At 37.1% G+C, this 14569-nt stretch overlaps 1 protein-coding gene across 1 annotated transcript in view; it reads right to left on the minus strand.

Moving 5' to 3' along the window:
* Nucleotides 1-14569, minus strand: part of SUPT3H (suppressor of Ty 3 homolog (S. cerevisiae)) — a 119176-nt gene that overhangs the window by 96985 nt on the left and 7622 nt on the right. Inside the window, exons 2-3 of the mRNA XM_010132231.1 lie at nucleotides 12611-12644; nucleotides 11642-11726 (exon numbers count right to left, since the gene is read on the minus strand). Coding sequence (XP_010130533.1) covers nucleotides 11642-11726; nucleotides 12611-12644 — 119 coding nt within the window. The remainder of the gene's footprint in view (nucleotides 1-11641; nucleotides 11727-12610; nucleotides 12645-14569) is intronic.

Below are 14569 nucleotides of genomic sequence, written 5' to 3' on the forward strand. Positions count from 1 at the left end.
CTTTCCCTAGAAATGAATATGCCTTCTCCAGCATTATAAGAAGATGCAGAAAATCGCAAATACTCAAGGTTTCAAGAACCTCGGTATGTTCAGAGAATGCAAGTGTATTGTGTATTAAACAAAGAAATGATACAAGCTTTTAAAATATCATATACGGCCCTCCATAAATCCCACAAACTCTCTCATTAATGGTTATGGTATGATTAATGTTTGTGCTGGGCCATTTTAATGAGTTAACAATTCAGAGTTCTACCTTAAAAAGCAGCTTTGTAAAACTGCAGTAGTTGCAGAATATTTTACTCCTGGGCTTGATAAAACACTAAACCAGAGACTGCTTTAAAATAACTGCCTGCTACAGCACTTTTAGCCAACTTTTGCACCTGGTGCTGAGAGAAAAAGCCAAGTGAACTTTCACTCACTTGTTGCATGTCAGCTTCAATGCGATGTCTTTCCTCTGTTGTGTTTGGGTTTCTAACTGGAAGAGACAAGTAAGCTAAACTAGCAGCCAATCAATCCCTAAATTCTAAGAATGCAATAAAATTTGATACCAATAAATCTTTTCTTTTAACAGCCAGAAGAGATTAACAAAGTTATTTGAAATTTTATCCTCTTCTGTTCTTTCAATAGGACGACTATCTGACAATCCCATTGAATCAAAAAAACAAAATTAAAAGAGACACAATTAAGCCTGTATATACATAGGAACAGGATACGCATTTGTGCATATCCCTAGTAGGTCCTCCGTTATTTATTAGCCTTGATTTATTTTTCTTCCTCTTACAATAAAAGTTATTACACCTTTGGATTGTCAAATAAAAATCTAATTGGCTGAGACATAGACCATCAGTATGAAATAGCTTTGCACAGCTTCCCTCTCAACTATAACTAACTGCCTTTTTTCAGCTCTGCCATTCATTCATTTCATGACATAAGAAAAATCCACTTTGTTCTTTGTACTGTAACTTCTTATCAGTGAAGTGAAACGATTTTTTTTTTTCCTTTGGATTGTCAAATAAAAATCTAATTGGGGCATAATGCAAGACAAAAATGGCAAGCGATGTAAAAACATATTCATGAATTATAAAAAAATACAGACAGTACAGTTATTGAGTATTGTGAGAATGGCTGCTAGGAACAGTGTCTTGTGAGTATCTTGAAGCTGACATACTAGCATTAGGCTGTGTATCACTACACAAGTGCTCATTATTAATCTACACACCTATGCAGATATGCTTGCATGTACGTGACAGTGTAGAGATGCATGCATTCAGACTTCCACGTACGGTGATGTCCACAGAAAAAGCACTTCTCACACTACTTCCATTTTACCATGAATTCTTCACTGAAATGTAAAATCTGTCTTTCCTTTTATACTTTGCCCTGTGCTCTCCTTCATGGTGACAGCGATGGCCATGTTCCACCTGTTTTATCACCATCCACCTATGTTTTCTGGCCTCACATTCAATTTAGGAGAAACACATCTGTTGACTCTCACTCCATTTGCTACTTCTTGACGGCTTCCTTGTCATCAGCACTTAATGTCCTGTAAAGCTGCTTCCCACATTCATTCTCCAGACTAGAACTTCTGCAAACCACCAGCCACAGTTTCTCTGTCAAACCCCTCTGCCTCTTATTTAAGTTGTTTCCATTCTCTTAATATTGAATATTTTGAGAGAGAGTCATGGGATCCTCTTCCAAACTCCTCCTACTACAAGTTTGTTTTCATCTTTCTTTATTCCACTTCTTTAAACAGCTCTTTGTCTATCTCAGGCTTCCTATTACTTATTCTTAGCCTGCGTGTCTATTTTAGCTCCCTCATCTTTCTGCTACAAGACAGAATATATGCATTTCCAGAAAGTTGCACCTAGTTTTTTTCCTGAACACCTTCTCTTGACATTAATCTCTGGGTTTTTCCCAACTCTGACAAACCTCAGCAGATGCATCATATACTGCCTACTTAGTTTTCAATTTTCCTTCACTCTCTGATACTTTTGCTCATAGCATAGAGATGTCCTCAGTCTACACTCTCTTTTAAAGAAACCCTATCTCAATCCAGCCCCTCTAAATATTTTCCCATTTCTTTCTCTCTCTTCATCTGTACAAAAAACATAGAACATGTAGTTTTCAGCTGACACACAATTTCCCCTCTTCTAACTCTGTCTTGGATCAGCTCCAACCTGACTTTTTATAAATCCCCTCCCTTAAAATTGTTCTTCTATGGGACACGATGTGCCTCTTCCTGACCAAAAATCTGGGCCTCCAGTATGTCTGTATTTTCTCTGACTTTTCTTCAGGTGGGAGTGTCTAACTAAACATAGATGTCTAAATCTGAGCTGGTCACCCAAGGCATCATTTATAGTCACTAGACAGAAATCACCAATCTGGGTCCAAATTCACCTCACTCTGAAAATAAACGCCTGAAAAGTCACATAAATTATATCCTACAACCAACATTTCTTTCTATTGTCTCTGATTGTTTCTCTGATAAGCACACTATGACTGGTTCACAGGAATATAAACTATTGCTAAGCAATAATGTGTTGTAGTATCTAGTATGTCACATGCACACAGAGATGCATAGTCTATATTCAAGATATGAGAAAGTGGGCAGTCTAAGTTGGTAGATTACATGTTGTAATTTAAAGGAAGAGTGTACGAAAACAGATGAGTATGTAAATATTGATGTAAAAGGCAGATACAGCTACTTCACGGAGTTCACTGTACTTAATAGCTGTGTTGGAAATAATTTACTTGAATCACATTGACTTATAATGCATATACTTTTTTGAGAGCATCATCTGTTTATCACTTTGTACAGAGCTCCTGACACATTTTCTCAAATTTATTTCCTTTTTGCCCTCCTCTAACCAAGCCACTAACTCCAACTCATACATAAAAGTCTTGGGTCAGCTACACTGTTCTTTTAAACACTAGTTATCTCAATAGCACAAGGATCTACAGATGGTGCAGCCAAAGGGCCTGGAGGACAGAGACATCTTTAGAGGGAAAGCTTCAGTCTAAAGCAGTAGAATTAAACCTCGACACCTGCCTAATACAGTTCACCAATATTTATGGTAAGATAATGTTTTTATGGTCACACTCTGACTTGCTCAAAAATTGGGTAAGAACCAAGGGCTTCCTCAAGAGGACACCATCACCTAGGTGGGTATTCAGTGAACCGTCACTGTCGCCTTGTTTCCTGAGAAGATAAAGTAGAAGGTGTGTAGGAAACTTAAAACATGTGCAACTTGTGCAGGAAGGCAGCTTTTTGAGGCACCTACAGGAAAAGTCATAAGAAGAAAAAAAGGAATAATGGCCAAATCAAGGGTAAGTTTACTCTAAGAGTTAGAGAGTATATTTTACTCTTTCAGTTGTCTTTGTCAGAAACAGATAACGGTCCATACTTGGATTGCTCTGTTTATTTGCAAGTCTGCGATATAAGACTGTTAGTGTTACCTTTTACATATAACTTATCTTATGTCCACTCAAGGACTGTGCTGCCATCAACACTCCTATCAGGTAGAACACGTGGCTCGAAGATAAAAAACCACAGAAATAAAAAGCGTTGTCATCTCCCACAATTAAAGAAATAGTGCTCCGAAGGTTTCTGCTGTTATCACTGTTTTTGTTGGCCAGTGACATTTACAGACACAGAGTTGTATTTGCCAAAACTAAAGCACTTAAGTTTTAAGAAAACAAATTTTGCAGTGGATCAAGAAGTAAAAAAGCTTTTGCCAAGCTTTCCAGTAGCAGTGTCCTATTTGCCCTTCCAAAGCAAAATTGTCTTGAATGATAGTAACATCTTTGCCTTCAGCTACCAACTTTTTTTTTTTTTTGTGGAAGAACAGAAATGGAAGATGTTGTCAAAGGTGCAGAACTTTGGTATCAACAGTTACCTATTAATAACAAAGTGCAGTATTAGAAACTCAAGACCTCTGAACACTAGGTGTCAGTGTAAGAAATGGAAAAATATCAAAAACCTGTTGTTTCCAATCAGGTGGATTAGCTAAGAAACCAGAACCAGCTGTGACCACATTTCCTTGTAACTGCATAATACTGTTAACAAGCCAATCTTCCTAAAAAAAGTTATTCTGAAACTATCAGGTCTGCCTGAAATCAGATAAGGTGCTTTAAAAGCTACAATGAATTTGCCCTGTTAAACACACTTAATGATCACTGAGATGATCATTAAGGTGTGTGAGTTACACTTTAAGACCATGCAGAATTTTACAGTACTCTGCCGCAGATTTCCATAAATCAGTTTGTCTTTCACACCTGAAAGTTTACAGTTTTGTTTGACGGAATCAAACTATCAAAAACCCACAGCCAGTGCTAAAAGTCACACAGGTGAAGCATATCTCACTTCACTTTAGTCCAGATTTTAAATGGATGGCCAGAATATTAAATTTAGGACACAAAAAGTCACATCCTAGAGGTGTCCATTTATCTCCACAGACACGAAAGATGATTCGGTATCATTATCTCAGGTATAGAAAAATACACTTGTTAGCCTCTTATGTTTGTTCAGGTGAATCTCCTCGGGATCTCAGAAGAAAAGCAGAGGGAATGTTATCTATGTCATTGTTATTAAAGGACCAAAGACTGATATAGAAAATCAGGAAATACTGGGATTAGAGCTGCCTGCACTGCTTTCCTTCTTTGTCTTTTATACGCACTACAAGACAATCTTTAACCATTGATCCCATGCTTTTTTCACTTAATCTAGTCAAGGGTTTGGATCCTTTTCTTCCCTGTTGAAGAATTATGTGGGCATAATTATTCATTTCCTTCTGTTTGATTTTTTTTTAGGGTTCTTAATAACAGTATCTTAATCTTTTCAATTTTTAGATCAGTGAGATCCATCATCACTGAACAGCTTCTCTGCATGATCAGGCAAAAAGCAACAGCTCTGACTTACAAAAAGATCCAGGAGAAAGAAAACATCTGCCCAAGCAAGTCCTTTCTCATCTTAAGAGAAAGGACAGAGAAAGCCCAAAATCTTTGACTGGGACTCCTGAACTGTTTCCTTAAGTCGATTCTGTGATTTAGAATAAACATGTCTGAATATGGTGAACAAGTAGCAGCTAATGTTAGAGTAGAAAAATCAGGACATCGATTTACATACAAATTACCAATGAAGAAAAGGCAAGACTTCATCAAAAGTCAGACAAAAGACTTCATAATTTCCAATTTAAATTTTCCATTAAAAAGCCTCTTCAAAAGACATTTTATAATACTCTATTATAAAGATGAAATGCTGTCCCTTTGCTCAAGGAATCCAAAGTCAAGTGCTTGTTAATCATGAAATATTAGACAAGAAAAAACCGGTTTTGTTGTGTGGGTTTTTTTAAACATAAATTTGGAAAACAGTTTCATGTGTTTAATGTGGGCCTTTCTAAACCAGTGCTTTCTTCACCTTCCAATGACAGACACACTGTCACTGAGCTGCTTTGGTACAGGAGTAACAGCATTTGATCTCTATAGAACGGCAGTGAATGGGTTGAGCCTATTCAAATTCTTTCACTCCACAGGAAAAAAATGTACTGAATGACAAAACCTACGCTCTATCCTTTGGTAAATGGAATAAAAAAATTTTTTGAAAAACAGCCCTTCCTATTGGAGTCACACATATATCTTTCAAATAATCAATCAAGACAAATCATCCAAAATCAATTCTAAGAACAGTGAATGAAAAAATTAATAAAGGTACCGGTTCCATTCCAAAAAAAAAAAAAAGAAAAATCTTACTGCTACCAATGCAATAACATAATCTACATATTTACCACATTTAGATTATGTAAATGCACAGGGAACAATTAACAACCACTTGGTGAAGTCCCGACTCTTCTCTTCCATCACACATGGGAAATGCTAACAAACGCTGGTACCCAGGGAAAATTTTACATTACAGAGTTATTTCCCAGTTTGGTTTCTTCCAGGGCAGGTGTGCCATATGTTTGCTGCAAATGTGTGTGTGTGTGTTGTTTAATTTACTCTACCATAGGAACGGAATGAATAGCCCAAGGATTTTTCCCAGATGGTTTTCGTGAACTTCTTTATCCCACTCACGTAAACACACAGTGCGTTCCGGTTTGCCGCGCTGTATGTACACTCTGTGACTTAGCACAAAGTCTGAATGTTTAGTCAGTCAGAAGATTGTTTCCATCCTGTGATTCATTAGGTCCCTAAGGTACCATCGACTTCCTTTATTTTGTACAATTACAAATTATATTAGTTTGTCTTATTTTGATAACCCCTCTAATTAACATCCTGCACGGGAAACTTTATTACTGTTTTAAAACAGACTCATAAAACAAGGACTTTTCCCATTACTAAGGTGGCATAAGTGACAGTTGTGTATAACTTTAAGATCAAGAGTGAACAGTGCTTCACGCTGTTTGTTTTTATCAGTGGGCAATTTCTGTTAAGGAACGCGCTAGCTCCAATTCCTTCCTTTTTTAAAAGGAATGTCAGAAATTCTACAATTATGTATATAAAGGTTACAAGTCTAACAGTTCAAAAATGCAGTAAACAAACATGGAACTGTATGATTTTAGAACAGCATAGAGGTTACATACATTAAAAAGACTAATCCAATTTGTGAATGAATAATGAGTGTGATTTGGTTTTAAGAAAAGCTGTAGGAGTAGGTTGTAAAGAACCAAGAAAGGTCTGTCCTTGTTTCTGTTTAAATCCTCATTTTTCCTGCTCCCCTCTCCCTTTTTCTCTGAATGGGCAAGTGAAGGTGAGCTTTACCCCTCCTCCTCCTTTCTTTTTACACTGTAATAAAGTGGTTAACAGCTGCGGGAATAAAGATGCAAAGAAACACACCACATTCATCCAGAAAATGTACAGCAATTTGAAATGTAAAATTCATGCTGATCATGACTAAGTACTTAGCATTTCGTATCAGCAAACCCATCCTTAGCTTGTCTCTGTATTTTCACCATTCCTTTTCCTAGTTGTAGTAAATGACTATCCAATCTTTATTTAAGTGCCTACTATAAAAAGCAATGTACTCCACAGGATGGATTTATCATGGATTTACTCAGGACCTGACATACTGCTGAATCTCTGCATCTCACCTTTAAGTGTTCTACCTACAAATTACTGTCACAGGATAAAAGAATCTACACATTTCAGTATAGGTTATTCACCTGCTGACCTGTGTTCTGTGCTTCTGCTGAGACCGAGGGACTGATTCTTAAATAACTGATAATTAAATAACAGATAATTAATTTCCAACAGTAATAAACCAGAAAAACTAAAAGTTATCTGTGTGCATACATGAAGTGTTCATATGCAACATGAGGCCCAAATCATGCTCCTACAAAGGAATTAGAGAGCAGAATGTTAAAAAGTATTGGGTAGCAGCACGAGTTGTATGAAACGAAATTCTTCCATAGGAAAATGAAAGTGATCAAAAATATCCCTCCAGATATCACACACAACACGATTTTGCCAACTGAAGTTCCTTTAAGGTGACACTGCATTCTAAAAAGCCAATAGAGTGGGTTTGACTGAAATCATTTGACATCAATTGAAGAGATCGGAGTCCATCTTCTAGCAGACACACATCAGCTGACAAGAGTAAACCACAATTCCATTAACATGAATTCTATCATTCACGGCAGTCTCTGCAATGACTATCACACTTTACATAGAATTCTAGCGAATAAAAAATTCAGAGGATGTTGCAATGTGCTGCTGGCCTTCCCTCTGACCAGTCAGTCTTTCAAGGACAGATAAGGTTACTTACCACTAGGTAGGGACTTTTGGCCTCTGCTGTTTAAGCATATCTGTGGTTTTGGTGTGTGTACATGTAATTTTTCATATTCCCTTTCCAAATTCTGTTCTACTGCTAAAACGTCTTTTACTTTGTAAAAACAAATCTAATCTCCCCAGAAGGCATTTGATATCTCAGAAACAAAACATGAAGGACTGACATTTAGATCTAGCACTAAACAGAATAATCAAACTCTTCGAAAGCATGTGTGTCTATTACTTCTACCACCATATTCAGTATGTCTCAACTGCTGGTAGTTCATTCCCACTACAAGGAAGGTAACTCCTTTTTGATTTAAGTAGCACAGCATGACCTCAATGTCTATTAGCTTAGAACATGACATCTGAAGCACAAACATAGAGCTATGGTTCTATCAAAATAAGATATTAGGAGATCTTCAGTTTTTAATAATAGTCTAATAATGCTATATATTCTGATGATCCAGCCCAGCATAACAGAAAATCTGAACAGAGATGGTGAAGGTAAGGAAAGACTTTTCCTCTTTCTTAAATACTATATGAAACTTTTCCCAGATGCTTTTACATCCATGTACATACGAGACTTCAGCTATTTTGATGCCAAACCTCTCCATGGTAGTTTAACAGCCAAGAAAAATTCCCATTCCCTTTCTTTGCAAAGTCCTGAACAATAGTCATTTGTCCTAAATCAAGATCTTGAGTTACCTTTCTAAGCATCTGAATAGATATTAATAGATTATTATACACGATGATGTTTCAAAACCTTCTTACTGCACATGCAAATTGTACTGGATATGATGAGAGAAGGAACTAAAAGAGACCTCATTCTGCTTCAAACAGTAAGTAATTTAAAGGCTTGTCCCCTTCTGATTAACATCTTTTTACATTCCCTGTTGAACCTTTTTTGTAGGCACAATTTTCCTAGTAACAAACATCTACTACTTGTGCTTATCCTTAAAGAACAATATAGCCTTGATTGGAACCTCGAATCTTAGCACACATAAATAAAACAGTTTTAGGAGTAACATTAAGGCATCTATAAAAATACACAGATCAGTGACTGAACAAACACTATTGGTCAACAGTGAATTTGATTTCAAATTAAAACTTAAATTCATTATGCTCTTCAAATATATTACGCCTATCCTAGATATTCAAATGCCAGCAAGCTACCAAAAGATCCATCTATTAGACAGGTGAGGAAACAAATTCCTCAAGAGATTCATCTCATCTTATTTGGAAACTAATTGTTGGGTGATGTGATTAATTGACTGGAGATGCTAATTTCCTTTGACACCACGATACATACTTTTAGCAGAATCTAACTTAATGTAAAGCAGTGTACATGTTGTTCAAAGTACACAAAAAATCAATCATAAAATGTGATACAGACTTCAGAAAGTCTGCTTTCCAAGAATTTGACTTATTAGGGCAGTCATCTGCTATAGCAGCCAAACCTCATGAAGTACAGAGTGGGTTAAGCAGTGACCATATGAACCTGTCCAAACCAGACCCTGGATTTAATAGAGTTCAGATCAACTTTGAAATTAGGAAGCTGGAACTATAGACCTGCGAGATATCAAAAGTCAACCAAGCACAGGTAATCATGCTGGCAACTTATTTTTTCATTCAGAAGCTCAAAACTGGATTTAATGAAAAAGTACAAGCTCTTCTTACTATGTTTGCTATAAAAGATGTATGCAACACGCCTGCTTTATTGCAGACATAGAAGTAATTTCTGCAGTTCATCTTCTATATGTATTATGGATGGCAAAATAGACATGAATTTTGAGAAAAATTCATAAAATTGTGTAATGAGAACTGCATAATCAATTAACATGAGTAATACAACAAAACACAGGTAGTAAGTGATAAATTTATATCTGCAGTCAGCTTCAATTATAGAAATAGCTTTTTTCTAGTACTGGATACATACCCACACAAACATCTATATATAAAGTGAAAATATAACTACATAGTAACAACTCAGTAAGGATGTGCAGTTATTAAGGATGACAAAAGTGCAAAAATCCCTATCAGAAGTCTGGGGCATGTAAAAACCTTCTGATTTAAGAGTTCCGGCATGTGGATGTCAGAGGTCAAAGCAATGAGCTACTAAAGATACTTTCACTTCCTCAGAAATAAAGTGCTGTCTTGGGCTCAGAGGGGAAAGGTTAGAAAAGCTGTTTATCTGCTGCTTCGTTCCCATTCTTCCTTCTGTCAGGAAGTCGTACATGCTCCTACACCCCACGCAGGGTTAACCCTGGGTCACGGTCATTCCCCAAGTAAGTGTCCGGCTTTGATTTCGGTGTTTAAGAGCACATGGCTGCAGGTTGCCTTTTCTCATACAGGACATTTCGATGTAAAGCTCAGCTCAGCTAAGCCTCGGTGGGATATCAAAACACAGACTCTCCCCTACATTACTGCTAAAGGAAAAGTGAAGCTGCAACTCTGCGTTGCGTAAGTTAAAGGGCACATTAACAAAAAGAAAATGTTATTTTGTGGTAGTTAGAGCTAGAATTAGAACTGCAAACACATGCCAGGAGCATGTTTAACCCAAGGGAAACCTGTGGAGAGGGGAGAGAGGTTGTCCCCTCCCCAGGAGCCACAGGGCACGTTCGGGACAGATCGAGGACTGTAATAAGCAAAGAAGCCACAGCACAAAGACACCAGCAAACTGCAGAGACAGGGACACATGGCCAGGCTTTGGAGCTATAAGCAGAAATATACTACCCTGTCCTAGAAGGGACCCCAAAGTACTTGCTATGATCCAAGAAGCCACCAAATGGTTGCAGGATTAAGTGCAAAGCTGAAGCAAAGCACCTGTCTGCAAGCAAACAGGGGCAGCGGGAGATTTATTTATGTTTTATCTTAAAAATATTTAATTTATAATATAGTTTGTATGTAAATCTATATGTACAAACATACCGAGATTCATAATATGTAGTCTGCCCCATAATGAATTTTCTCAGTCTCTCAGAAGTTTTTAATTCTAGTTAAGGTAGTAACAGAACCTAGCCTGAAATTTAAAAATCTTTCTGACTGTTGAAAGGGCTCGTTATAGAAAGGAGATCTAGGAACTCGCAGCTCAAAGGTCTACGTGATCCGGGGATTCATCACATGTAGATATTAGCTGTAAAATTATTATTTATATACATTAGCTCCATATAATGCCTGTACCCGCACATGCTGGTAATTTCATTTGAAGACTCACTATAATAAGAAAAAAACATTTCTTATGTTTCCCAAGTTACAGGTGACATGTAAGGGTATACCTTCCTGTACAAAATGTCACATGGCCCATTCGTCCCATGGTGACAATATCATCATTGATTTCTTAAGAGGTGATGTTGAACTTTAATAAAAAACTATGGAGCTGCCACTGACAGGTGAGATTCAAAACAGCCTCATTTATACAACGCTTTCATTGGCTTTCAATAAGGAAAAAATGTTCAGTATTTGTGCATTACTTTTTGAAAGAAATCACAACATCAAATAACAAAGAGAACATAAGAACATGAATAAATAATGTATTAACACAAATACTAGAACATAAAAAAACTAGCAATGAAGTCTTCACATGACTTCACATGTTTTTTTCTTTTTAACAACTTGCACTTTTTCATCAAAAACTTCATCAGCTTTATTCCCAAGGTTAGGTGGGGTTGCAGGTATCACCATCAGCAAAGTGTACGCTCTCTATCTGCAAGCCTAACAGTAGCTTCTACAGATTATTTGGGCCAGAACACCACCCTTGTTTCCTGTGTTTTATTTGTTTCTAAAAGCAGAAGAATGTTATTAGTGATTTGATCATGCAAATGTCATGTAGTTTCAAGGAGTTTTAGAGTGAAGACTATTTTATCAGTTATGTTCTTACCAAATTTATCAGCTGAGTGTGGACGATGTCTTCCACCAGTACTGCAGTTTCATGGAGTGGCCTGCGAGCATCTCCTAAGGAAAACCTGAAAGAAAGAGGTTTATTGCAAGGCTATGAAATTAAGTCCAAAATGAAACAAAGGAGGTGGTCTCCAGAAAAATGAAAAGAAAAAATATTAATAATAACAAGCTTAATACACTTTATGTATAGAAATGGATCAAAGTGTGGTGCAAATATAAACCAAAGTAATCTGATTAAAGGAATCAAAGAGCTGCAAGAATGTACACTAAAGCACATGCTGAGAAAAATGGAAAATTGAGGAATCAGAGGAAAATCCAGTTTGTAGGAACACTTGAAGAAAGAGTATGCAAAGCTATAGCGTGTGCTCTATTAGGAGTAATTCTGTATTTGCAGCCCCCTTCACCTACAAAATTGCCAGCTAACTATTTTAAAAGGTGAAACACTAACAGGTATTTTATCTCAAGTTTAAATGCTAGTGCTAATATATGGAACTACTATGAATTTAAGGTAAACATTATTATACATATTAATATGTAAGAGGCTCTTAAAAATCTACACAGCAAAATTAAATGACAGGAGGGCATAAAGAGACAATAGTGCACACGTAATACTGCAGACAAACGGCAAAGCCACTGCAGCAGTCATCATTAAATGAGAAATTGTGATGATGGGTGTTTGCAAGGCTTCTTCTCTAATACCAGAAGTTGCTCTCTACATCTGGTTTAACTACTAGCCGTTCAGCTAAAGCTGGGATTGCTCTTTTGATCTGGGATAGGCAATGCCCATCACCAGTCTATTAAAAGAGACTGGAGGTGCCGCAGAAAATCTGAATGCTAGACCTTCAGTTTGTAGCACCTCTGACCCTCTGCAGAGCCTGAGCATTTCCCATGCAATGCCCCAAAAGCCCTATGAAAAACATAACTGAAACTGGGATAGTGGGCTTCAGACCAGGCAGACTGCAGAGGCATGTAATTTGAAACATCTAAGACATCGAAAAGGGGCTTAACAGATTTACCAGTTGTTGGTAGCTGCACTCTTTCGGAGAGGCTGTTTTAAGACTCAGTGAAGGCTTTCTAGTGTGCAAAAGATGGTTATGACCAAACTCCACCCCAATCCATCCAGTCTAGAAAGCTTAAGGTCTCCCTAATCCCTACGTTCATCTCTCTAGATGAGATGAAATTCTCTAGATGAAATCTAGAGAACGGAAAAGGTCTCTTATTCTGTGCAGTTTCCCTTCATCACATAAGGCAAAACAGGTACTCTATGTTTTAGCTGACTACTGCCTGTTCTTTGCTTCTGAAACCTACGTGTTCAGTTCAGTCCCACATAACAGAAACGGGGAATTCAATGATTCCAGCTATAGCTCCTTGTTACACATACATATTAAAACCTGCCCAGATTTCGTGTGCTACAGACAACTTTGAAACAATTTGGTGTTTCTTGAATACTACCTATTCAAGAAGGATGATATAAATAACCCTGGTTTTGCCTATTTACTCAGGCATTTGTGTGAGCAATAGAGGATTCAAGCACATAACCATCCTTCACTTTCTCTTATTGCAGTTCTTTCATTTATGCAAAACAGATGGCCACCTCTTTTCCCATATTATGATGAACAGGATCGACAACTGGCTTAAACATTCTCATAGCATATATAGAATTTTGTCCTGCTACTTATGCATGAAGGACCAGAGAAACGTGACTGTGATGGAATAAAGAAGTGCTAAAACAGTTCTGTAAAAATGGGTTACTCCTCTTGCTACATCAATTGCCTCATATAGCCACAAATCTCCCTCCGTGACAGAAAACCTCCTCGATTTTCCGGAATGGTGGCAAACAAAGAATCAGCCAGGGTCATGGATAAATTACTTCGAGGAATTCACTCAGCTGTCTTCCTACATCACCTGTATGTAATGCAAGGCTGGTGGAGAGCTATGGTCTACAGCTGCTTGGACACCAGCAAATCACAGCTTTCATGAAAGCTGAATCTGTCAATCAGAACAAACCAGCTCAGGTCCGGTATCTGGAACTTGTACTTCAGCATCCTAAAACAGGCACAATATTTCTGAAATAAATGTATCCAACAATGGAAGTCTCATGAAAGCACAAGAGTTCATGAAAGTGAAGTCATCAACCATTTCAAAGGTTTACTGGTTGCTCTACTTTTGGTCCCACAGTATCTGACTTTTGGTTAAACTATTTTTAAAACTTAAAGCTGTTAATTGGTCTGAAATGGGTCTCAGTGGGGCCAACTCTGGCTCAGAGAAACTTATCATTAGAAGCATATAAAAATAAAAAGAAACCTCTATTTCAGTCTTACATCATTTCAGTGAAGGACAACTGCTGGGCTTTCAACTATTCCCCCCAAAAATGTTCTCTTTCCTCCTAAACCTGAGATTTTAAAACAAAAAAAATTGTACACAAAATATATACACTGCAAACGAAATAGCACAGGTCAAAAATAACACCACAGTTTCTTACAAGAAGAGTGACAGTTTATTTATAAGCAAGATGCAAATCTTTATATGTGACTGAATATATCAATTATTTCCTTACAAAAAAAATCTTCTATCCTGCAGTAAAATAAATTTTATCTACAAACAACTGAAAAGTTATACAGTAAGGATTTTTTCCTGTATCTAATAATGAAATTATATCAAGTATTCTTCACACAGCCTTTGAAATTCTAATGATATTAAATTCCAGCTTGGTATGTGTAACAGCACAACAAGAACCGCTCAGGCAACATCTGAGCATAACCCACTACAGCAGTCATAGCATGAGGAAATTACACTGTATTTGCTTCTCTTGTTGAGGCTATCAGCATCTTACAGAGATGGTCATGTTTCATAACGTGCTGAACAACATCTCTAAAATGAGCACAGCCCAAATAATTTCTTCTCTATT

Source organism: Buceros rhinoceros, unplaced genomic scaffold, assembly GCF_000710305.1.
Source record: "Buceros rhinoceros silvestris isolate BGI_N320 unplaced genomic scaffold, ASM71030v1 scaffold6930, whole genome shotgun sequence".
In the NCBI taxonomy this organism is placed as follows: domain Eukaryota; kingdom Metazoa; phylum Chordata; class Aves; order Bucerotiformes; family Bucerotidae; genus Buceros; species Buceros rhinoceros.